Source organism: Malaya genurostris, chromosome 1, assembly GCF_030247185.1.
Source record: "Malaya genurostris strain Urasoe2022 chromosome 1, Malgen_1.1, whole genome shotgun sequence".
In the NCBI taxonomy this organism is placed as follows: Eukaryota; Metazoa; Arthropoda; class Insecta; order Diptera; family Culicidae; genus Malaya; species Malaya genurostris.
In genome coordinates, this window is record NC_080570.1 from 11,233,577 (window position 1) to 11,257,565 (window position 23,989).

General features: G+C 39.4%; 4 protein-coding genes across 6 annotated transcripts in view; 1 reads left to right on the forward strand and 3 right to left on the reverse strand.

The window, feature by feature from the left end:
• The first annotated feature begins 1,246 nt into the window (after window positions 1–1,246).
• On the forward strand, window positions 1,247–8,772 carry LOC131432355 (nucleolar transcription factor 1). The gene is made up of 2 exons (XM_058598581.1): window positions 1,247–1,540; window positions 7,285–8,772. The coding sequence occupies exons 1-2, from the start codon at window positions 1,498–1,500 to the stop codon at window positions 8,109–8,111; spliced, it is 870 nt and encodes a 289-aa protein (XP_058454564.1). The 5' UTR covers window positions 1,247–1,497; the 3' UTR covers window positions 8,112–8,772.
• Window positions 8,773–8,788: 16 nt separating this feature from the next.
• On the reverse strand, window positions 8,789–10,651 carry LOC131432358 (N-acylneuraminate cytidylyltransferase). Its single transcript, XM_058598593.1, has 3 exons — window positions 10,095–10,651; window positions 9,694–10,042; window positions 8,789–9,638 (listed from the first exon to the last, which is right to left on the reverse strand). Exons 2-3 carry the CDS (start codon window positions 9,765–9,767, stop codon window positions 8,909–8,911), a joined length of 804 nt encoding a protein of 267 aa, XP_058454576.1. The 5' UTR covers window positions 9,768–10,042; window positions 10,095–10,651; the 3' UTR covers window positions 8,789–8,908.
• Window positions 10,652–13,375: 2,724 nt separating this feature from the next.
• LOC131432368 (uncharacterized) lies at window positions 13,376–14,324 on the reverse strand. The gene is made up of 2 exons (XM_058598605.1): window positions 13,878–14,324; window positions 13,376–13,814 (listed from the first exon to the last, which is right to left on the reverse strand). Exons 1-2 carry the CDS (start codon window positions 14,247–14,249, stop codon window positions 13,596–13,598), a joined length of 591 nt encoding a protein of 196 aa, XP_058454588.1. The 5' UTR covers window positions 14,250–14,324; the 3' UTR covers window positions 13,376–13,595.
• A 5,323-nt stretch (window positions 14,325–19,647) lies between these two features.
• Window positions 19,648–23,989, reverse strand: part of LOC131432378 (ETS-like protein pointed) — a 351,236-nt gene continuing 346,894 nt past the window's right edge. For all 3 annotated transcript variants that reach the window (XM_058598615.1, XM_058598617.1, XM_058598624.1), the window contains 2 exons: window positions 21,289–21,446; window positions 19,648–21,203 (listed from right to left, as the gene is read on the reverse strand). In XM_058598615.1, the coding sequence (XP_058454598.1) occupies window positions 21,140–21,203; window positions 21,289–21,446 (222 nt within the window). In that variant the 3' untranslated portion in view covers window positions 19,648–21,139. The remainder of the gene's footprint in view (window positions 21,204–21,288; window positions 21,447–23,989) is intronic.

Genomic DNA, 23,989 nt, shown 5'->3' on the forward strand with positions numbered 1-23,989 from the left:
CACGCGACAAATTTAAAACTATGCTCGATTCGTGTTTAAATTTTTCTTTAATTTGAAACGAATTCTTTGAGCAGTTTCAAATCTGTTTCAAATTTTTGCTCGAAAAGTAGAACTAGCGTTGCGACTGACATGTTTTAGTCGTAGATCTAAAATAGATCAACTGAAATAAAATGAAACCATGTTTCGAAAACCCTCAGAATGCTATTCACTTACTTCGTAAGCTGCTTAAGCCAAATCATTAATTCTTTTTCTTAGTCGCGAACGATGCAGCAAGCCCTTATTGTATGTTTGAACCACGTGTTTAATCATTCAAATATTTCGTCCCACAAGCAAATGAAACCTCGATGACGTTTCAGTCCATTCACCCAATTCTGCATTCCGATCGAATGTGAAATTTCCATTCTGTATTCCTTTCGAATTATGTATGGGAAATAGAATGGAAATTTAACATTCGAATGAAATTTGGAATGAAAATATTCAGTTTCGATCAAAATACAGAATCGGGGTAATGAATGTTTACGAGCCAAATTTCTGCTGGAGTATAGTGCTACCACCTGCCGTTAACTAGTCGAACAGTACAACTTGGTAGCCAAATCTCTTTCAGTCGAGTCGCCATCTATACAACTTACAATAGCGAAGACACTCACCACATTCACACGTTGCGGGTATACTAAACGCCACATACGATGGGTAGTCAAATCACTTCTCTTTCGCACCGGCCGAAACCGTTCGGTTTCGCCTTTATCTACCCACAGTTTATCCGTAGACATAATAAAACCAGCAGGCACACGGCATCCAACTGTCAAACCCAGAGATGCCAGGTCTGCAGATTTGTCTGTAAATCTGCAGATTTGGGGTATAGTGCTGCAGGCATTTTTTGTTGTGCAGACTTTTGCAGACTTTTGAAATTCTCGCAGACTTTTACAGACTTTTGAAATTCTCGCTGACGTTCGTCTATATTTACAGAAAAATTTGAAATTTCCGCGACCTTTTTTTTTTTTTTTGCTCGCCAAATCAGTTTTGCATGTCATACTTTATAGAGAAATTGCTGCCAGCAAGCCATACTTGCTGACTGCAGATTTTTTTTCAGATTTACAGACCCTGTTTGCAGACATTTGAAATTTTTACCTGGCATCTCTGGTCAAACCGGCATCATCCTCCTACTGACAGTTCGTTCGAGCCGCAGTATTTGTATATTTACTCCGAATAGTGTTTGTGAACCGGCTCCATCCATTTGTTGCTGGTGTGTTGGTTTACTGGGACGGTGCGGTGCATAAACTGATTGAAACCAGCATCATCGTATCGACGAAAGGCATTCTGCTGCGTTCGCTCCTTTTTTCCTATCTCCCGGGTAACGACGGTGATACCGAAAGGAACCACTTTTTGTAGGTTCCAAAAGTTAGTGACAACACCGCAAGGAAAGTATTATTAGTATCCGGATCAGCACCGGCATCGTCGTCGCAAAAACCGATTTCGCACAGTAGTAAGCTAGCAAACATGGCAGAACCAAGCAAGGACGAACTTCGCAAGGAAATTGCTGGTGAGTAGAGTGCCGCCTATAGATTTGATTTCTTGGGACAGGCAAATTCGTTTGTCCGGTTTTTCGAACCAGGTCGGGTGTGAGGGAACGGAAATGATTAGAACTAAAATGGAGATTTTTTCCCTAATGTTGTGGACACAGGGTTTGGGGAGATGGTGCGGTTGGAGCAGCAGTGCTTCTTTCTTTCGAAATCCGTAGTGTTTGTGTGTGTATGTATGTATGTGTGGTGGGGTAGGTTTCCCCAGGGGATAGATACGTAGTAGTCGGAAGTCGCATGTATTTATGCAAACAGAAGTCACAAGTGTATGGAAAATGAAAGCGCAAACCGCGCCGCTATGCTCTGGACTTTGGGAATCATAGCGCTATTTTTGGTCATGGTTTGCTTTGATGGTGGGATTTGTTCAGTGTTTTCGATCGTCTGTTTAGTTTAGAAGATTTTTCAGGGTTGAAGCTAGTTTTTGTTGGTTTTATCAGTCATTTTGCAATGGAAAATGATTTTTTCCCTAATTGTTGATACAGTGGAATTCTGTCTCTTTCATCTTGTATTTCTGTATAAAAAGTTCAAAACGACGTATGTTACAATGAGAGATTTTTTTTGTTTACTTTCTCTTTCGATTATTGCGAAAAATTTCTGCATTTTCCGGTCATTTCTTCAGTGCAGATCAAAAGATGATAGCTTTAGTTGTTATTGTCGATAGATATTTGGAGTGACGGATTGCTAAGAGTACCGTAATAATCGAAAGAGAAAGTAAACAAAGAGAATCTCTCATTGTTACATACGTCGTTTTGAACATTTTATACAGATTTATCGACTATTCGATTGAGTTGGCATGGAAATACGGATGAAATCCTATTAGAAAAGTGATTGAACTGCGTATTAAACTTCATACACTGATAAAAATTTGCAGACTAGTATAATGTGCAAAGCATGTAAAACACAAACTCATGAAAATTTCACTTAATTCATGAAATGGGTAAACTAGATTTTTAGTGAAAATCGTCCAAAGATATATCTGATCAAAATGATAAGAATATCTTTGCCACCAGATTATTTACGAATTTATATTAATTAGCCTTTTTTTTCATAAAGATTTCAATTGAACAGCGATTGTCCAAATCAAGTGTTTTTTACATGCATTCGCAGATTGAAAGTTGAACGCGAAACTTGTCCAAACAGAAAATTTATCTAATTCATAACCGATCTACGATGAACCGTTAGGTGGCGTTAGCAGTTCAACATAATCTTCTGAGGCACTGATAAGACAAAGGCGAAACGTAGAAATAAAAAAAAATAGTTATTTGGATTTAGCACAAAACCGTTACATATGCGGTACCAAAACTCCCAAATAGGAAAATTAATGCCGTTTCCACTTGAAGACAAAATTAAAGCCAAGGTTCGGCACGAAATCAGTACAGATTAAGTCTGAAATAAAACAAATTTACTGTTAGTTCAATACAAAATCCATTTTTTATTTATTTAATTGTGCATTTTAAGTAATCTTAAAACTAATTACAGTTACTTAATTAGACATGAAACAACTACGAACTTTTGAGTTTACTCCAGAGTTTTTACAGATCTTTCTGCAACCAATTTAGCTGCTTTTGTCTAAGATTTTCGAAATGTTTTACATAGTAGCTTGTTTATATTGAGAGAGTTCTTCCTTCACAAGAGCTTCACGACACATTTCCTTGTTTTTCCGTTCCAATAGTGATTAAACTTTGACTTTCTCAACCACAACTGCATATTGCCAGCCAAACCAAATGTTTTGTGTACCACTATAGATGAACAAACCTAACATCAAAAATCCATCAGTGTCAAAATATGCAAAACTGAACGAAACCATCGTGTTGTTTGCAGAACTATGACCGTCGTTTGTCACGAGATATTTTTCTTTTAACTACCGCTGCTTCTTGCGTTTGAAAAAGCTCTACTACTTTTTCACCTCTTAGTTGCCGTATATCCAGAAAACCTCGGCGATCGTACTCTGACTGACTTGTTCTGCTTATTATTACGATTTGGAGTCACCGACTTTTCTATGTTCTGCGGCCTCCGACTGCTGATTTTTCCACGATCCTGTATGTATTATGTTGGTGATAGTTGATGTTGGTCACATTTGACAAGTTCACTACTTAGTGCGAGTAGTTCGGATTTTCGCGATGAGCGAGCAAAATTTTTTCGTGTTTTGCCAAAATTTTTAGACTTAAAATCGTCGTAAACTTGATATGCGAGTAGTTAGGATTTTCGCGATATGCAAGTAAAATTTTGTCGTGTTGTTTTGCCAAAATTTTTAGACCTAAAATCGTCAAAAACTTGATATGCGAGTAGTTCGGATTTTCGCGATATGCAAGTAAAATTTTGTCGTGTTGTTTTGCCAAAATTTTTAGACCTAAAATCGTCAAAAACTTGATATGCGAGTAGTTCGGATTTTCGCGATATGCAAGTAAAATTTTGTCGTGTTGTTTTGCCAAAATTTTAAGACTTAAAAACGTCATAAACTTGATATGCGAGTAGTTCGGATTTTCGCGATACGCGAGCAAAATTTTGTCGCGTTGTTTCGTCAAAATTTACCGACTTAAAATCATCACGAACTGTTTTGTTTGCTCGCTAAACAGATGGAGAAATTGAAATGTACAGACTTTTTCAACGTCCACACGTTCACATTTTTCTTCATGCAGTTGCACCAACATAAGGAAACGATTTCGATGGAATATAATCAAACTATAATAAACCACAATTTTTTCTCATTCAAAAAAAGGTCAAATTACTTGTTTTATAGAGAATTATGGGCCCCCTGTCACGACGCCATCTTGATGAGATCCAAATCGGAACTTCAAAATCAGCTGATTGCAACGTAAACAAACAAACAGTTATGCATTTGTTTAACGCGTTTACCTGGTTTAGTGCACGAAAATTAGTGAATTTTGTGTCGACTCTCTCACAATAACTTGTCGGTTTACCTAAAATACAGCAGACAGTGTTTTGGAACATTAGGTGGAGATAATTTTCACAATTTGAGAGTCGCGATGAGTATCAAAACATCGCAGTGTTTGGGGCTCGACGTAATCGGTATACTTTCAAATAGCTGGTGCTCGCATACCGGGGTCAGATGGCTGAGAACTAGACTGAGACTAGAGTTATATTTATATTGGGTTTGAAGAATTTAACTTTTGACACCAGTGTTGTTTGATTGTATGGTATGAACGTAGCTTAACATATTGCTGACAACAACGCCATCAAAGCAAAATGTGTCGGTTTCAGGAACCAGCTTTCATAGCAGGGGGGGGGGGGGGGTTTGATACTCATCGCGACTCTCAAATTGTGAAAATTACAGTGTGAGCGGTACCAAAACTCCCAAATAGGAAAATTAATGCCGTTTCCACTTGAAGACAAAATTAAAGCCAAGGTTCGGCACGAAATCAGTACAGATTAAGTCTGAAATAAAACAAATTTACTGTTAGTTCAATACAAAATCCATTTTTTATTTATTTAATTGTGCATTTTAAGTAATCTTAAAACTAATTACAGTTACTTAATTAGACATGAAACAACTACGAACTTTTGAGTTTACTCCAGAGTTTTTACAGATCTTTCTGCAACCAATTTAGCTGCTTTTGTCTAAGATTTTCGAAATGTTTTACATAGTAGCTTGTTTATATTGAGAGAGTTCTTCCTTCACAAGAGCTTCACGACACATTTCCTTGTTTTTCCGTTCCAATAGTGATTAAACTTTGACTTTCTCAACCACAACTGCATATTGCCAGCCAAACCAAATGTTTTGTGTACCACTATAGATGAACAAACCTAACATCAAAAATCCATCAGTGTCAAAATATGCAAAACTGAACGAAACCATCGTGTTGTTTGCAGAACTATGACCGTCGTTTGTCACGAGATATTTTTCTTTTAACTACCGCTGCTTCTTGCGTTTGAAAAAGCTCTACTACTTTTTCACCTCTTAGTTGCCGTATATCCAGAAAACCTCGGCGATCGTACTCTGACTGACTTGTTCTGCTTATTATTACGATTTGGAGTCACCGACTTTTCTATGTTCTGCGGCCTCCGACTGCTGATTTTTCCACGATCCTGTATGTATTATGTTGGTGATAGTTGATGTTGGTCACATTTGACAAGTTCACTACTTAGTGCGAGTAGTTCGGATTTTCGCGATGAGCGAGCAAAATTTTTTCGTGTTTTGCCAAAATTTTTAGACTTAAAATCGTCGTAAACTTGATATGCGAGTAGTTAGGATTTTCGCGATATGCAAGTAAAATTTTGTCGTGTTGTTTTGCCAAAATTTTTAGACCTAAAATCGTCAAAAACTTGATATGCGAGTAGTTCGGATTTTCGCGATATGCAAGTAAAATTTTGTCGTGTTGTTTTGCCAAAATTTTTAGACCTAAAATCGTCAAAAACTTGATATGCGAGTAGTTCGGATTTTCGCGATATGCAAGTAAAATTTTGTCGTGTTGTTTTGCCAAAATTTTAAGACTTAAAAACGTCATAAACTTGATATGCGAGTAGTTCGGATTTTCGCGATACGCGAGCAAAATTTTGTCGCGTTGTTTCGTCAAAATTTACCGACTTAAAATCATCACGAACTGTTTTGTTTGCTCGCTAAACAGATGGAGAAATTGAAATGTACAGACTTTTTCAACGTCCACACGTTCACATTTTTCTTCATGCAGTTGCACCAACATAAGGAAACGATTTCGATGGAATATAATCAAACTATAATAAACCACAATTTTTTCTCATTCAAAAAAAGGTCAAATTACTTGTTTTATAGAGAATTATGGGCCCCCTGTCACGACGCCATCTTGATGAGATCCAAATCGGAACTTCAAAATCAGCTGATTGCAACGTAAACAAACAAACAGTTATGCATTTGTTTAACGCGTTTACCTGGTTTAGTGCACGAAAATTAGTGAATTTTGTGTCGACTCTCTCACAATAACTTGTCGGTTTACCTAAAATACAGCAGACAGTGTTTTGGAACATTAGGTGGAGATAATTTTCACAATTTGAGAGTCGCGATGAGTATCAAAACATCGCAGTGTTTGGGGCTCGACGTAATCGGTATACTTTCAAATAGCTGGTGCTCGCATACCGGGGTCAGATGGCTGAGAACTAGACTGAGACTAGAGTTATATTTATATTGGGTTTGAAGAATTTAACTTTTGACACCAGTGTTGTTTGATTGTATGGTATGAACGTAGCTTAACATATTGCTGACAACAACGCCATCAAAGCAAAATGTGTCGGTTTCAGGAACCAGCTTTCATAGCAGGGGGGGGGGGGGGGGTTTGATACTCATCGCGACTCTCAAATTGTGAAAATTACAGTGTGAGAGAATCGACCCAAAATTCTCTAATTTTCGTGCAATGAACAAGGTAAACCGTAAAACAATTGCATTACAAATTGCTTTTTCACGTTGCTATCAGCTGATTTTGAAGTTCTCATTTTGATCTCATGAAGATGGTGTCGTGACATGGAGGGCGTTTTCCAACAAATATTTTAGGTTATGTTAGGATAGAAAACCAGAAATTTTAACCGTTTCACGTGCTTCTGTTTGGCAGAGTAAAACATACAACTGTTTAAGGGCACTAATTAATGACTAATGCAAATTTATTCGAATCAACAACCTACGTTGCTAGGCGTTGCTAAGACTACATAATACACTCGTTGATCTGAGTGACTACTTCGATTACAACATTCGGTCAATGTTTTTATTTTCCTCTTTCAGTCATCCTCAAGGATGCCAACCTGGAGGAAACGGCCGCCAAAAAGGTGCGCCTGCAGTTGGAGGAAAACCTGAAGTGCGATCTGTCCGGTCGCAAGAAGGAAGTCGACGATCTGGTGATGGAGTACGTTAACGCCCAGGACGAGTCCGGCGAGGAGGACGAGGAAGACGACGAAGAGGACGAGGAGGTCGAAACGAAGAAGGCAGCAGCGAAGAAGAAGGCAGCAGCTGGTGGTAAAAAGAAGAAAGCGAACAGCGAAGATGACGAAGACGATGAGAACAACGACGACGACGATGAGGAAGGCGATGACGACGGATCGGATGATGGTGGTGCAAAAAATAAACGAGGTGGCCCGGGGAAGCGTGGGGCTCCGGCGAAGAAAAGGAAGCACGGGTCGGATAGTGAGGAAGATTCTGACGGATCCGTAGAATCGGAGGACGATTACAAACCGAAAAAAGGACCGAAGGGCAGTGCTAAGAAGGCGCGTGGCAAAAAGAAGGGCGGTTCGGATTCTGACTCGGATGGAGATTGGAAAAAGGCGAAGCCCAAGAACAAGAAACTCACGGCCGCTGGTACCAAAAGGAAGAGCACCGGTTTCACACGTCCGTACACACTTTCGCCGGAACTGGCTGCCATCTGTGGGGCTGAGTCTCTACCACGGCATGAAGTCGTCAAGAAGGTGTGGGCCATCATCAAGGAACGCAATCTGTACGACCCGAAGAACAAACAGTTTGCCATTTGCGACTCGGAACTTCAGAAAGTCATCGGCGTCAAACGGTTCCGCACGTTCGGCATGCTCAAGTATTTGAAACCGCATTTTCTGGATTAAACTTTCCGATGGGTGGCGAACAGAGAAGTGAAACTTTATGTACGTACCATTCTCAGCATAGTTGTCTATTCACTTACTGTTGCTAATAAGCATGGGGGGAACCCTTTCCACCTCCCTCAACTAATATTCCGAACGGACAAAAGTGTGTTAAACAAAATACAAATTCCTTAGCTTTCGTTGTTGTATGTTTGATCAAACATATGAGAGCGAAGGTGCAATTGCATAAAACACAACAACACAATCGAAAGAAACTCGCGAGTGCCGGTACTCCTCTCCGGCAAAGTCACTACAAATCACTAACTAGTTGTGAAGATTAGAACGAGTAAGTTTATCAAACTAAAAAAACTATGTAATTTTAAAACTTACTGACCAGACAGGCAATTAGCGTCCACCCTCCGGTGGGCACCCGTATATCTATCTAGAAAGCTACTCAACTTATATATATTACAACGTATTTTTTTTTATTAATTTTATTCGACCATTGAATTGGTCGGAATGCGAATCGGAGACAGTGGAGTAGAAATACTGATTCTTTTAAGTACGGTAGGACTCAGAGAGGTGAAACACGAAAGTGAGTTTGATTGTGGTAAGAACCATATAAAACAAAAAAAAACGTAAATAAGTTTCTATGAATAAAAAGAAAACTACTAAAGTTTGAAAACCTCGTCGTCGTCTGAAAATCTGTTCGAAACTCGAAAATCGATTATTTGATTTTTGCTTTTCGTTCCAATTGACAATCGAAGTAGACCATGAACATTTATTTCCATAACCATAAAGTTGTCATAATTCTTTGTCATTCACTCCTGTCCATCCGAGTGCCGCAGTTCAACCATCATTCTCGCCAGTTCCAAATCGTCCCGTCCGTCAATTTCCAGTGCATCGCGGGCCGCAACCTCGACGACGTCGCAGTGGGTGTTCTGGAAACGACCAGCCATCAGTAGACGACGCCGTGTCAGGTAAAACATTCCCGTCTCCGTCAGTTCACCGGTCCAATCCTGACGACGGGGTCGTCGGGCGGGATCGAAATTGATCGGAACTAGTGTACCGGTCGGTCCGATGGTGATCCATCGAAGTTTGAAACTCCGTACCGCACTGAAAACACAATCCACTGGCGGTGCCGCTGAGTGAAACCGGACAAACGCTTCCTCCAGGTGTTGGGTTCTCAGAAACGGCGAGGTGCACTGCACCAGGGCAATGTTTTCGATCTCCGGATGTCGGCTTAGAAATTCTAATGTTGATTCGATAGAGCTTGTGTGATCTTGAGCTACCGCCTCGGGACGAAAGTGAATGAGCACTTGATTTTCGGGGAATGCCTCCCCTACTTCGTTGGCAATCCTGTCATCGTCGGTCGAAACCCACAGGGAATCGAACCGTCCAAAGTTGAGGAGAGTACGAAGCGTTCGAACCAGGAGCGGTTGTCCGCCCATTTTGACAATATTTTTCAGTGTGATACCTTTGGATCCTCCGCGGGCTAGGATCAGTGCTACAATGCTGGCATTGTTTAGATTCGGTTGAGTCTGGAGACATCTGCAATCGGAATTATTGTTTTTTTTTTGCTCTGATTCCAAACAAATGTACTTACATCGGAGCTTCGATTTCGTTGCTATTGATGCATTTCAAATAGCTAAATAAGATCCAAGCTACGATCAGGCCCATGCTTTTACTGCGCTGTAAATCGTCAATCACAGCGTCGAAAGCGAGAGCTAGGTTTATTCAATTGAGCTCATACGGGATCAAGTATAATTTAGGGACCGTGTTCTCTTTCCTGTGCTTACCTCATTCACGCGTTACTAACAGAAAACGGTAAGCGGCGTTGGAAGCATTATGAAATTCATCTGCTTTTATCCTTACAAAACAGGTTTTCGATTATTTTCTCTCGGTTGCGGCAAATGAAAACTGTATTTTGATAGCTGTGCGTTTCTTTTCTGAACCTGAAAAAAAACATTTTGTCATTCTTTTGTTTTTGCGACAGTGATTCATTACATTCTTTTTTTTGTGGAATTTAGCCTTTCTGTTTCAACAAACTTCGCAGTCGATTCACAGCGTACAGAATCATTGCATGGCTAGTACTACGATCCTACTGACACTAATGTCGTTTTCGCTTGAGAAAACTGAAACTGACCCACGGTAGTTTTATCAAACAAACACTTTTTATGAAACTGTTGATTTCGCACTTAGCAACGAGGGTTTTTAGCAAACCTGGGCCCTTAGTACCGTTCTCACTTCCACTTTCACATTCACTTCACTTATATGTCACTTCACTTGATTTTGCCTACTACCGGTATCACGCATAGTGAAGTGATCACTGTGGTAGAAAAAACTATTTTTTTCATCAAAATGTTGGTGGCGTGATGTTCATAATGACATCAAGTTCATTCAAGTAATTACATTTGTCTCTGAAGCGACTTCCGTAATAAGGACCTACATTCACTTCACTTGATTTCCACCGTGAAGTGATATCCATAATAAGGGTCACAGTCACTTCACTTGGTTTTCACCGTGTAGTGACACCGGTAATAAGGGCCCTGATATAAAAACCAGGTTCGAAACTGACTCGATTTTCAATTCAACAACGTTGAAACTAGGTTCAAAACTGGCTTCAAACAAACGGGTTGACAGCAGTTAGAGTGGAAACTGGGTTAGGCTTGGCATCAAGCGAAAACGACATAAGAATCCTTCCAAGTCGGAACGATTTCATAAAGAGATACAGGGTCCGCCATCTAACAAGAAAAATACACGTAGAAATGTGGTCAGGTTTTGAACAATTACAGCTCAGTCAATTTTGTATCAATTATTAATATTATGTCACTGTTGTATGAATGTTCATAGCCATGTATTTTTAATTGTATATCATGTGAAATGTTGATTAATGGATAGCAGTGTCCTATTTGTCTGCAAAAAATCTCCGGCATACCGGATTTCCCTGCCATAGACGACGGTTTTGAAGGAACAAGCGATATATCAAAGGGAAAGCATCGCTCTGATTGGTCAATTGATGCTAAAGCGAAGCTGTTGAAAGCACGCGAATCTATAAATATAAGCAAAATTATAGCTAGCGTTTCAGTCCTAGACAGCAAGACAAAAAGTGCCATAAAACGATTTGAAGCTTCAATTGGTATGCTCTGATCTTGTGCCGTGCAAGCTCGGATGAAATTCCATGTTATGTCGTTTCGCCTGAGAAATTGACAACTACTCCAGGGTAAATTTTGAGTGCTTAAGATTAATTTCTAATTTATATAAGATGAACTCGATTAATAATGAGAAAAAGTTTATCGCTTCAACCGAAATCGCAGAATGGTAGAGAAACTTAACGCTATAAAAACAACTACTTGCATACAAAACTTGAACACAAGCTTGACGAAGAGAAGCCTAAACATCGAAATCCGTATCGCAAGTATGTGCAAAGATGTAATTGCATACATTTGGGCTATTGGTGTAATTTCGTCTGCTACAAAACAAATACAATCACTACAAATAGAGTCTGGGTTCGCGTGTTCGGTGTTGGTTCCTAATAAAGATCAATCTATACTGTCGCTCTAATTCCTAGAACACAAACGCAATCTTCCGAAACCGAATGATCCTTTTCGGGACTACAAAATCTTAAACGGTCAAACGGTATCAAATCAGTTAATATCAATACACACCTCGAATACAGTCCTACGTCAATTTCGCGGCAATGTCTCTGACATTACCTACTCCAAAGTTTTTGTCAAGGTCGTAATTCAAAGATTTTATTCTTCAACTTGAATTCTGGACATTTAGATACTACAACTGAACTGAAGACCTAAACTCGGAGTTCGGGAACGGCTCGAAATCCAGATCAACAAAATACAGCTCATGAATTTTCCGAATTAAATTTAGAACTGATATCTGAACTTGAATTCCGAACCCGAATAAACTAAATTCAACTCCGGCACGCAGATTAAGAAATCTGGAAATAATTTCTGAAACTGAATCCAGTAAATTGCGCGTAGCATATATTTGGGGGTAAAAAATAAACGTTTTCCCCTTCAAATTACCACAATCTGTACGGTCGGCAGGCCGAAACTTGTTTCGTCAGCTTAAACATTAGCAGTACTGTAAAACGTCATTCAATTCAATTGACATCAAATGTGTGGACACACAATGGCGATCACGCTACTGCAGTAAACTTTACATTCTAACACACAACCTTCGCTGTCACACCGAATGGGCATCATCCCGTCTTTCATTCGTTTCTCTTTCTACCGAAGCTCAATATAACCATCGTCCGTTTATCTCTTAAAGTAACAAAATATCTCTTTCAATTCAATGAGAGAGCAGCCTTCAAGTGAGATTCATGTAAACATTCGAATTGATTCAAGATAATGGATGAAAGGTAAACCAGTCATGATAACTGAAATATCATTTACAAAATAAACATGAATTAATTGTTCCTCTTTCAGTTTTAATATTTCGAAACGCATCTCAATACATTTCAAACAGTCGAAATTATCGTTTTCAACTTGCTGGTAATAATTGAGAACTCAAATGAGAACCGCCACCCTCTATTTATCAATATGGTCGGAGACAGTTTTGTGTTATCTAGTTAATGTTTATGCCTATTAATTATTTTTTCATTATAATATTTTGGTGAAACAATATTTAAAAAATTAGCCGGTGAAGGAATCCGCCATTTTGTAGCTGTAGAACCTCCCCTAAGTAACAAAAAACCGGAAATGAAAACGTTGGGGTTTGGTATTTTACATGTGGAAAGTGTGTGCAAAATTTGAAAAAAAAAATGGTGAAGTAGTTTTCGAATGACGTTGGACACGGACTTTCAAAACCTGCTTTCGAGAAAAAAGCATTCAAAGTTCACTGTCTATAAAATCGAAGGAAACAATTTTTTTTTATGAGGAGCTCGTAGGGTCAAACACTAAAAAAAATCATATTTTTTCTTTGTATTTTGTCAGAGTATAACATTTCAGGAATGTTTTGTCAAATTTTCAATCGTCAATCGAAGCAGAACTCTAAGGGCCTGTGTGCCGAGGTCTTGGTAAAGGCCCATAACTTCCAAAGTTTTGTTCCGATAGGCTTGAACATTTCACAGAATTTTCTTGAAATGTTTTACTATAAGCAAAGACAAAGAAAATAATAATGATTTTTCCAAAATGTTAGACCCTACCCATTTCACATTATTTTTTCAATTTTTTTAAGTGTAATTTGAGTTGGTTTTTCATGAGTCTGTGTTTTTCACCTCAATTCCGTATTTTGTACGAGTCGGGTTCTTTCGATTGAATACGAAATTTTCCATTCTGTATCTCGATCGAATTCTAAATTTTCCATACAAAAGCAGTCACTCGATCCGATTCGATCGAAATACACAGTTCTAATCCACCTTCATGGTCATTAGCTTGTTGAACTCGTACGGGACCCCGGGAAACCCTGTTCGGCCAGCTGTCGGTAGGTCACCACCAGCTCGTCGTAGAATCCAACCTTGGCGGCCGGAATCTGGGAGCCGGGTTGCTAAAACAGCGTCACCGTCAGTCGCAGTCCCATCGCACGGCAAAGTGGTATCCGAGCCCGGAGCAGTTCCGTTGCCACACCCCGTCCGCGATATTTCGGATGAACCGACAGTCCCCAAGCCGACAGGTAGTGATCTACTCCGTACCGTCCGAAGATGTCGGACTGCTTCAGTAGTCCCACGTAGCAGTCGTACATCAATTTCAAACCATCACTTTTAAACTGTAATAATCAGGAACGTTTAAAAAATGGTCTTTTCCGGACCAAACAAACAATCGATTATACCATCTGTTCCTTTGGGTCGTTTTTTGAAACCACAGTCAACATGTTGAGTCCGACGATTTCATCGGATCCCTCTCGGAAGCAAACGACCGCACACCGTTGAGCGGCGATGCTCCGCCAAAGTTCAGCAAATTCGGCAAGTGCCACCGGATCTTTGAACAAGCCCACAATGCTGCACATCGGTTCGCCGCGAAGGAAGTGTGTTTGCATGTGAGCGATCGCATCGTCGACGCGATCCTCCGGCAAATCCTGAACGCGATACTTCACCGTTCGATGACCGTCGTTCCCCGTTTCTTCCAAGTCACGCGCCTCGAAAGTAAGCCAAACACGTGGATAATCGACGGAGGGCGGTCGTGTCCAGGAGGAACTCATCATTCGTACCTTCGCAGGTGACTAACTGATTGCAACTGGGCAGCTTTCGATACTAGTGGCATCCGTTGTGTTCATTCATTCAGTTTGAGTTCCGTCGTTTGAAGTGATTGCAAGTCCAGTGAAGTGGACACATCTGCACTATCCCTATCAAAACGTGACCATTGTAAACAACTTGAGATGGAGCAGATGATAAAGTAAGTAAAACTAGTGTTGATCGTGACAAACAACATTCTCGCTAACAGAGCTCTTAATACTAGCTCAGCACGTGGACCGTTTAATTGAGCTCGCGCTTCTCGAATTTATTCTTCGAAGGGCAGAACTTCTTGCGGCGCTTCACAAAGTATTGAAACATATTTTCACTGTGGAAATTTATACCTGCAAAAAAAAATAAATTTGCATTTCTGTTATCTAGCATCAAAGATATCTTATTATCAAGTCCGCATCGAATCTCGTACACAGAAATAGGGGAGAGAAATCGATGTGAACATTTCATAAGGGCACATAAACCAATGAGAGATTCTCTTTGTTTACTTTCTCTTCTGTTAAAAACACCTAAATTTTCACGCCCACTTAACAAATTTGCGTATAGAATGAAAGAATTATCCCTATTATCAACTGGACATCAATCGCATCGAAGCTATTCAGCGCAAATTTCTTCGCTTTGCTCTTCGTAGTCTTCCTTGGAGAGATCCCAACAACCTCCCAAGCTATCAGGAACGCTGTAAACTGATCGATCTACACCTGTTATCTGATCGCCGAGATCTCTCCAGGGCAATATTCGTGTCAGATCTGTTACAATCTAAAATTGATTGCCCCGAATTGTTAGGCAAACTAAATTTAAATATTCATTCTCGAAATCTTCGATCTCATCAATTCCTGAGAATTCAAACCGCTCGCACTAATTATGGCTATAATGAACCTTTCTCCAGTATGTGTCGTCTATTCAATCGATGTGCTCATGTATTTGATTTTACCCTGTCTCGCAATACCATAAAACAATTTTTTTTAAACACAATCTCAAACAGTCCTTCCAACTCCAATACTTAAATTCTAGATTTAGCATTAGGGTGATTTAGTATCTAATCCACAAGTTTAGTTTAGTGCTCCCTCAGTAAGCCTACTTCCATTCTCTATCGATTACGCAACCAAAAATAATATTCACCATTAGGTTTGTTTCTAACATCCGCTCGACTCTCTCGATTCCCCGGCTGTCCACCATCTTCTTCGGAACTAACTAGATCTTTATGATGTTACTAATACTTTTTGCATCCCCCCCTCTTCATCTTTTCACCATCTTTTGTGACAATTAACTAGATCTTTTGCCGCTTTCTACTTCTTTCGAAACACCACCCCCCCCCCCCCCCCTTCCACCCCTTCGTAATTCCATTTACTACAATATTCACTTCTCTCTTTTTCTCTCCTTTTTTCCTGCATTGCCACTCTCAGAGGGCTACCCTCTTTGATGTCCAGCATGCCGGACACCCGCCGAGTGTTTGTGACTTGGGGGTTTTCCCGCGGACCCTCACGGACAGCAGGATGCGGCCCTCAACGTCACCGGCCAGTCAATCTTGACCCTCGCCGGGAATAATTTTACTTTAAGCCCTTAGTATTAAGCAGTATATCTGTTGGATCTTTGTAATCTGTTGATATAAAAAGATGAGGAGGTTTTATGCCTGCTGGAGAGAGAGATTGTAAATTTCAGCTCCAGCGGGCTTTTCCCTGCTCCCAAATAAATAAATAAATAAAAAGAAAATATCTCCAGCTTTGTAATAGTATCATACATGTAACAAACAATTGCGTAATAACGCAGATATAATCGAAAGAGAAAGTAAACAAAGAGAATCTGTCAATTGTTTTAAGGCCCTTTTGAAATGTTCACGTCGAAATTTCAAACTCGTGCGCCCCAAAATAGCAGGACTGCGCAGCCATGCAATTGACATGATATGTTCATAGTGCGATGACGTAGCTGAAGATTGAGTTCTCTCTAAGTTTACAGGGTCTACTAGTAACCAAACTATCGTATGATGGATAGAGGAAATTAAAATATAATAATAGCGATATAATCGCCCTTATTCTGAATAACGACGTATTGATTTTTCGATCGAATGTGGTTCGATCGAATCATAGCTAACTTTGATTTTGCTAGCGTTATTGGGAATACAAATGAAATACGAGGGAAGAAACGATACGACGTTATTCAGAATAAGGGCGAATACTTTTGAGTGGAAAGTGTACAACCGTCAATCATTTTCGGGACTACCTTGTTCGTGTAGATCAACTACTGCTTGGCAAATGACAGATTATGTAATTTTATCATACAGAAAATGAAACTTCTCTCGTCAGATGATCAGTTTTCGCGTTTTTTTTTAAGCGGCTAGAGTAACAACTGGAAACATGAACAACTACAGAAAGAACAGGATCGAGATGAAAACAGAAAGCCCGGCAAGTACAGAAACGAGTGCAAAAAGTACGGGAACAAATGCAGAAAGTATATGAAAAGGAACACGTACAGATAATGGATCATGTAGTACTGAAAGGAACAACCGTAACTGGAACAGAAAAACAACAGTTGAAATCTGACATTGAAAGAGGGACGACCGGGAATTACAGAAAAAGGAAATGAAATAGTCGGGACCGATTGAAAATAAGGAACAAGGAATTAAATAAATAACAATTGACAGATTCAGGAAGTACAGAAAGAACAAGAATAGAAAGTGCGGAAACAAGTCCAGAAACAAACATTAACAAGAACAGAACTCATATGCAGAAAGTATGAGAACAAGAGCCGAAGTTACGGAAATAAGTAAAGGAACAGGTTCAAAAGGCACAAGAACCAGAGCAGAAAGGAAAGTACATAGACAAAAGTAGAAAGTACAGGAATAAGTGGCGTTTGTTTGTTTGGCGTTTCATATAGTGTTCGCTTTCTTCAGATATTTCATACTGTTGCACTTACCTTATGTTCCTGTCTGTTCTAGTATCGGTTCCATACAATGCTCCACTTTCTAAACGTTCCGAATTGTTCCATATAATTATTCACTTTTTCGATATTTCTGAAAGTTCCATATTGTGATCCACTTTCCAGGTGTTTCATATATTGTTCCACTTCTCAGGTGTTCCCAACAGTTCCATATATTGTTCTATTTTCCATGCGTTCCTGAAAGTTCCACATTATGTTTCATTTTCCATGCGTTCTTGGTTAAATAAGCGCTTACATGCGTTTCTGAAAGTTCCATACAATGTTCCACTTTATGTTCAACTTTCCAGGTGTTCCTAAAAGTAAACAAATATGTTTCACTTTCCATGCATTCACAACAGTTCCATATTATGTTCCACTTTCCAGGTTTTCCTGAAAGTTCCATATAATGTTTGGAGATTTGGGTAGATGTGAGGTTTAAGATTGTCTCTAAGCTAGCGATACGACCATGGTGCACGATGGAACCAAGAATGAAAAGTTTGTTTTCGTGCACGGTACCGCTCTTTGGGTCATCCTCCGTATCGGAACCTAGACCTCCGCTACAGATAGACCAAGTTGCTGCTTCATCCGGACATCCTGGTCATCGCATATGAAGAATCATTGCTGTTCCGCCGCCCTGAAGACAGTGCCCATCCCGTCTGCCGTCGCCAAGATCATCAAGTCGACCAACCAACATTTTTATATATATTCTCTTCTTTGGATTCATTAGAATATACACCCCTATTCTATACGTCGATCGATTCGAAATATTCCGATCGAATGTGCAATTTCCATTCTGCATTCCGTTCGAGTTGGGTATGAACTCGAATTTCATTCGTTCGAGTTGTTAAATTTTCGAACATTACTCGATCGACTTGCGTACGTATTACTTATGTTCGGTTTAGAATCGTTCTAATTTGTTTATACAAGAGTGACGGTTTCGTTTACTAAGAAATGAATAATATAAATAATATAGAACGTGTAAGTAGTGTTGACAGCTTTGATGGTTAGTGTTCGAAATTTCAAGTGTTCCCGAACGAATCATACAAGTCGAACGGAATAAAGAATGCAAAATTCGAACTCGAACGAAAGTGTAGATTCGTTCGTATCACAAATCCGTCGGATTGCAGAATAGGGGTGATAGTGTTTAAAAGTTTAATATTGCACAGTTCGCCAAAAGTGGTGAAGTGAAATTTCTCCGGAGACCAAAAAGGTAAACGACCTTGTTTTGGTGTTTCGCGGTAAACAGTTTCCACCAGTAGTAATTTTGACGGAGCCTAAATTTTTCACGTTCTACGCGCACGCCTACTGCGATCGTTTTTTCCACTTATTACTGAAGTCGCCTTAGAAACAACGTATTGAGCAATATCAATTTTTTGCTAAGAAAAGCCTAACGGTATTAATGCCACTATTTAGGATGAGTAACATTTTCCAGGTAAAGCAAGTTTAACATTTTCCAGGTAAAGAATCTTAATAAGTAACATATCTTTTCTCTTATATCTGTGTAGTTAAAAGTATCGCCAGCTAGTTGCCAAATCTACATGATCATTAGCGCCATCTTCTTTTGAATCGGCACTGCAGTGGGCAAAACTGACAGGAATTCTCGTCGCCAGTGATGCCAGACTCCTAGACTTGTATGTACTTTTTACGTATAGTGTGGCGCAATGTCTTTGCAGGCTCTTATTTCCATTGTTTTCTACTTATTTGAAGTTTTTAAACAATTTATTCCGTATTTATTCAAATAGAACAGAGGCAATTGGTATTTTTTATGCAGAAAATTTGAATGTGAGGTGAAATCTACAAAATCTGGATTGTTATAAAATGTCTATCGTAATGAGGATAAATCTGGAACATTGGCACTGGCTGTTGCGTTCGAGCTTGCATACAATTGTGATTCATGCGTGCAAAATCGCACGCAACGATGATTAGCGATTTTTCACTTGCACGCTTTTCGCCCTTATTCTGAATAACGTCGTATCGTTTTTTCCCTCGTATTTTATTTGTATTCCCCATAACGCTAGCAAAATCAAAGGTAGCTATGATTCGATCGAAAAATCAATACGTCGTTATTCAGAATAAGGGCGTTTGAAAAAGTTTAAAACAACAAGAACTTGATAGTACGGCATAATTCAATAATTGGAAATGCTTTTCAACACCGTTGCTTCGAATCGTAGTAATACCCTTTCATCTGAGCAACGTTCTACAGTGTTAAATAGGCACAAATCCGTCATTAATTGTGTACTTTTCTTGCTGGTTTTTAGATGAAAACCACGGTTAGTAAGCAAAGCCTTGGTGTTACATTCTTGTAGTGGAATTTGACCACCTTCTGTTTCAACAGACTTCGCAGTCGATTCAGAGTGGTGCTACGATTCTACTGACCCTAAGAATCCTTCCAGGTCGGGGCTCCTACATACGACAACTGGTTTGTAAGACCCACGGTTAGTAGCTACAATTTATTTATTTTGCTGTATTTTTGATCGACTTTTGTGGTTTTTTTTTACAATAATATATTTATTTATTCATTTATTTGCTTAACACTCTACTGCACAGCTTCGCTTGTACCTTATATTTTTATTGTACAGCGAAAAGGATCAGCATCCTACATGCACGGACTCACACGCGCACAACGGTTCAACACAAACAGCAAACTAAGCTCTAATGATAGTACTCTGAATTCGTTTCTTTTTTCCTCTTGTTCTTTTTATTTGCATATTGCGATTTGAATTTCGCACACTAATCGCAGGCACGCTTCATCCCGTTTTTTTTTGACGTTCGAGCCCTGCTTGTTAATTTTTGTCTGCTTTCACTGAATAGCAGTTGGTTTTTAACTACAAAGAACAAAGACGATACGATTTATTTTATACTGTTTCTCTCTCTCGTATTCCTCTAATTTGGGGGAGGACTTTCCTAAACTCTATATCTCATTTTGCTTTCGCATTTCAATAATCTTACTTTATATTGTAATCGTACATTACGTAGAAGGAATATCTTATTTAAAAAAAAACGTAGTAATGAAAAACTTATCACAAAGCTTCACAAAAATTTGCTTTAACTAAAAAAATAAAATAAAATTTGTTTCTTGCTTTCCTTCCTGCAGACACTGCACGATTCACTTCTTCTTTTTCTTCTTTCTACAAAACAACGATCGATCAATTAAAGCCGTTCGCTTTAATTGCACCAGTTTGACTGTTTTGTGTTCTCTACAACTTTTTTTTAAGTAGAATTAAGTTTCGCTTGTTTTTCAACGATTCCCCACCGATCATCCTGATCATGATGATGATGAAGATGACAATGATGATGATGATGATGATTGGTGTTTGCAACAATTGTAGTTCTGCTCTGGCCAAAGGCAAAAGGCCTCGGGTAAATCGTTTACTACACAAGAAAGAGTGAGTGGTGAGTGAGAGTACGCTTTCAAATTCGATTCTTCGAATTAGTCGATCGAATCAATTTGTTTACTACACTAGAAAAGATCGGGAAATCTGATGTCACTTTTATGGTATTTACAACGCGCCTGCTTGGATTTGGCTTGGCTGGCGGGTATTTTTTTTGTTTGATAGTGATGTGCGTGGCAGATGAGAGGCACCGCACTTTTTTGTTGTTGTTGTTGTTTTTCGTTCACTGCCACAGCCTACTACTATTTGTAAGAGGTTTTGGGTTTGGACCTTCTAGCTCTGAAGTACGATTTTGGTTTGATGTTTCCGAATGTCAAGTAGAAGAAACAGGAGGAGGACATTTCTGTTTTGTTGTTGTTGTTGTTGTTGTTGTTTTTGTAACGATGGAAGCACGATCTCGGAGGTAGAAGGACTTCTCCTCACGTTTGTTCGATTGAGCAAGAAGCACGCTTTGGCCTACTTTCGAAAACGATGTTTTGGTGTCGGTTGACAGAGGGCTAGAGGGCTAGCTAGCCAATGGGGAAGGTTACTCGGTGCAGCGCAGCTTACTCATCGTCCTTTTTGTCCGGCTTGAGGTCAACCATATCGTGTACTTGCTTGGCTGAGTATCTGTGGGTGAATAGAATGAACACTGATTAGTTTTCTGTTTTCCAGATTGAGGTTGATTCTTTGGTTTGCTTTTTACGAGACTTACCCTAACAGAGTTTGAAGATCACACACGAAACGATAGACGTAACGTTTGCCGGCGGTTTTGTGGATAATGTTTTTATCGTAGTAGTACCGCAGGCCTCGGCTAAGCTTTTCGTAGTTCATTTTTGGCTTATTCTTGCGAACACCCCACCGTCGTGCCACCTGTTGTAAGAGAAATTATTATTGATTAGTGTTCGTTTTTTGTCGGGATTTTAGCAAGAAGTCTTTGCCTATCTCAGCAATGATCATTGTGAGAATTGACGACCTGTGATTGCATACAAAGTTCCTGAATTTTATTCGAACGTGACTGCCGGTTCCAGAATAACAGGATGATGAATGTAGAAGTTTCGATTTCGAGGCGAAGGAAAGCGAACGATGATCATTGGCGTTCGTTACATTTCTGATATTCGAGCAACATTGCGCACAACTAACAGCAATTTAACATGCGTTAATTGCTTTCATGAGCCAGACAGTAAATCAGATTATGAGTGAAACGTTTTTTTAGTTCACTTAAGTTTTGATCTTAATTCAAATACAATTGCATTTTATTTCACGCATTTTTTTCGTATCTCGTTTCATATTTCTTCAACAAAATCAGATATTTTAAGATGAAATCAGTGTTGGTGATTGCCGGTAATTTGACAGAAGCTGCTCGATATTTATCTATATTGTACGAGGTCTGTTCAAAAAGTTCCCGGAATTTTTTAATTGCGCGCGTCTGGAGAGTCCCGTGGTCAACATTTTTTTTATTGTGTTGGTACATATATCCCTAATGTATGGTGAAATTTTCAGATGTACTCATTGTTTACATTCTGTCTTGTAGCGGCTGGTGTAGACGTGTTTTTTTGTGCTCGGCGATTTTTGTCTTGGTGACGTTGGGTGCTTCCACGTGGACGATTGTGCTTTTGTTTCGACATCATAACCGTACACCCATGTTTCATCACCAGTTATGACCCTTTCAAGTAATTTTGGATCGTCGCTGACGTCGTTTAACAGCTCCTGAGCGATGGTAATGCGTTTGTTTTTTTAATCAAAATTCAGCAGTTTTGGAACGAATTTTGCTGCCACTCGTTTCATGCCCAAAACATTTGAAAAAATATGATGGCATGAGCCAAGCTGATATGCCAACTTCATCAGCAACTTCTCTAATTGTGATTCGGCGATCATCCATAATTATTTTTTCCACTTTTCCCACATTTTCATTGATTATTGACGTGCTGGGTCGACCGGAGCGTTCGTCGTCTTCAACGTCTTCGCGGCCATCTTGGAAACGCTTATACCACTCGTGAACACTTGTTTTTTTCATAGCAGACTCACCGTAGGCTCTCTGTAACATTTCGCACACTTGGTTACACTTTATTTCATTTTTCACGCAAAATTTAATACAAATTCTTTGACTCTTCAATTCTTCCATTGTTTAAACTAACAAAAATCGCCGAGCTCAAAAAAACACGTCTACACCAGCCGCTACAAGACAGAATGTAAACAATGAATACAGCTGAAAATTTCACCATACATTAGGGACATATGTACCAACACAATAAAAAAAAATTTTGACCACCGGACTCTCCAGACGCGCGCAATTAAAAAATTCCGGGAACTTTTCGAACAGACCTCGTATACCACATTTTCAATCCGGTAGAAGATGCTACAAGAACTCGTGTCTCTCAATGCATGAACTGTGAGAGAATTTTTCTACATTTCTTCGCTCCACTTCATGCTCTGAGTGTTTCACGGCCCTTATCAAAATAGATACAGTTTTGCAATGATCGGCGCTGTGTGGAATTTGCCAAGAGAGAATCACAAGTTGACAGTTATCGCATAAATTCGAATCGATGATTCGACTTGATGATTCTCATACTAGGTTGCAATATTTCAAAACCCTATTTTCATAGATACAACATATACAAAGGTTAAATGCACATAGCGGCAATAGTAAAATGATTCTATCGCAATTATCAACTGGCCCGTATAGAATCGGATCGCGAAACGAGAAAAAGCGACCGTTTGTAGCTTCAGAGAAAATCTCCACAGCAGCGTGCTAACATTTGATTCTTAGACAGGTCATCGAGGGAAATTCGCTCTCGCACTGGTGTCCATTCTATGTTAAATGAACCATGCCGGTGTTTTGTTGTTGCGATGATATCCGTCTCTCTTTGATGGCACTGATTGAATCGTGTGAAGAGCGTTCTCTGATACGATAAAAGCCATCCTTAGATGAAATGATATTTTTCATGTACGAAACAGTTGAGAGATATCAAAAGGGTAAGAAGAAATCATTTACACAAAATATTTGGTCATGTCTGATTGTTTCCTGCGTCAAAATGTGACTGTCCATTTTCGCCCTACCCATTTTGAAATATTTTCGATTTCGAGGTTGGTGCACTCCGAACTAGGTTACGACCGTATAAGTGAGGATATGTATCTCAAACCGAATGCCTTTTTGCAACTGAATATTGTAGCTTTAGAACGGTATAAAGAATTCCGAGTGAAAATATTGTTTTCCGCACTATTTTTCGTGCAAGAAATAAAAATGTGACAATTTTCTCATCGGTCTAGGCGGATTGAAGCAGTTTCTTTTTTCATAAGAACGCCAACAGAAGCGAATTATTCAAAAATTGTTTAGTCGAATTTGCGCCTTTTCGATTATAGAGATTGTACCTTAAAAGTCATTCACCCCTTTGGGCCAGAAAAACTTCCCGACT

Excerpts from the sequence above, each read along its gene's own strand:
- LOC131432355 (XM_058598581.1), top strand. The coding sequence starts at position 1,498 with ATGGCAGAACCAAGCAAGGACGAACTTCGCAAGGAAATTGCTG. Across the intron at positions 1,541-7,284 it reads ACTTCGCAAGGAAATTGCTG|TCATCCTCAAGGATGCCAAC; the intron begins GTGAGTAGAGTG and ends TTCCTCTTTCAG.
- LOC131432368 (XM_058598605.1), bottom strand. The coding sequence starts at position 14,249 with ATGATGAGTTCCTCCTGGACACGACCGCCCTCCGTCGATTATCCACGT. Across the intron at positions 13,815-13,877 it reads ACGACCCAAAGGAACAGATG|TTTAAAAGTGATGGTTTGAA; the intron begins GTATAATCGATT and ends TGATTATTACAG.
- LOC131432358 (XM_058598593.1), bottom strand. The coding sequence starts at position 9,767 with ATGGGCCTGATCGTAGCTTGGATCTTATTTAGCTATTTGAAATGCATC. Across the intron at positions 9,639-9,693 it reads AACGAAATCGAAGCTCCGAT|ATGTCTCCAGACTCAACCGA; the intron begins GTAAGTACATTT and ends TTCCGATTGCAG.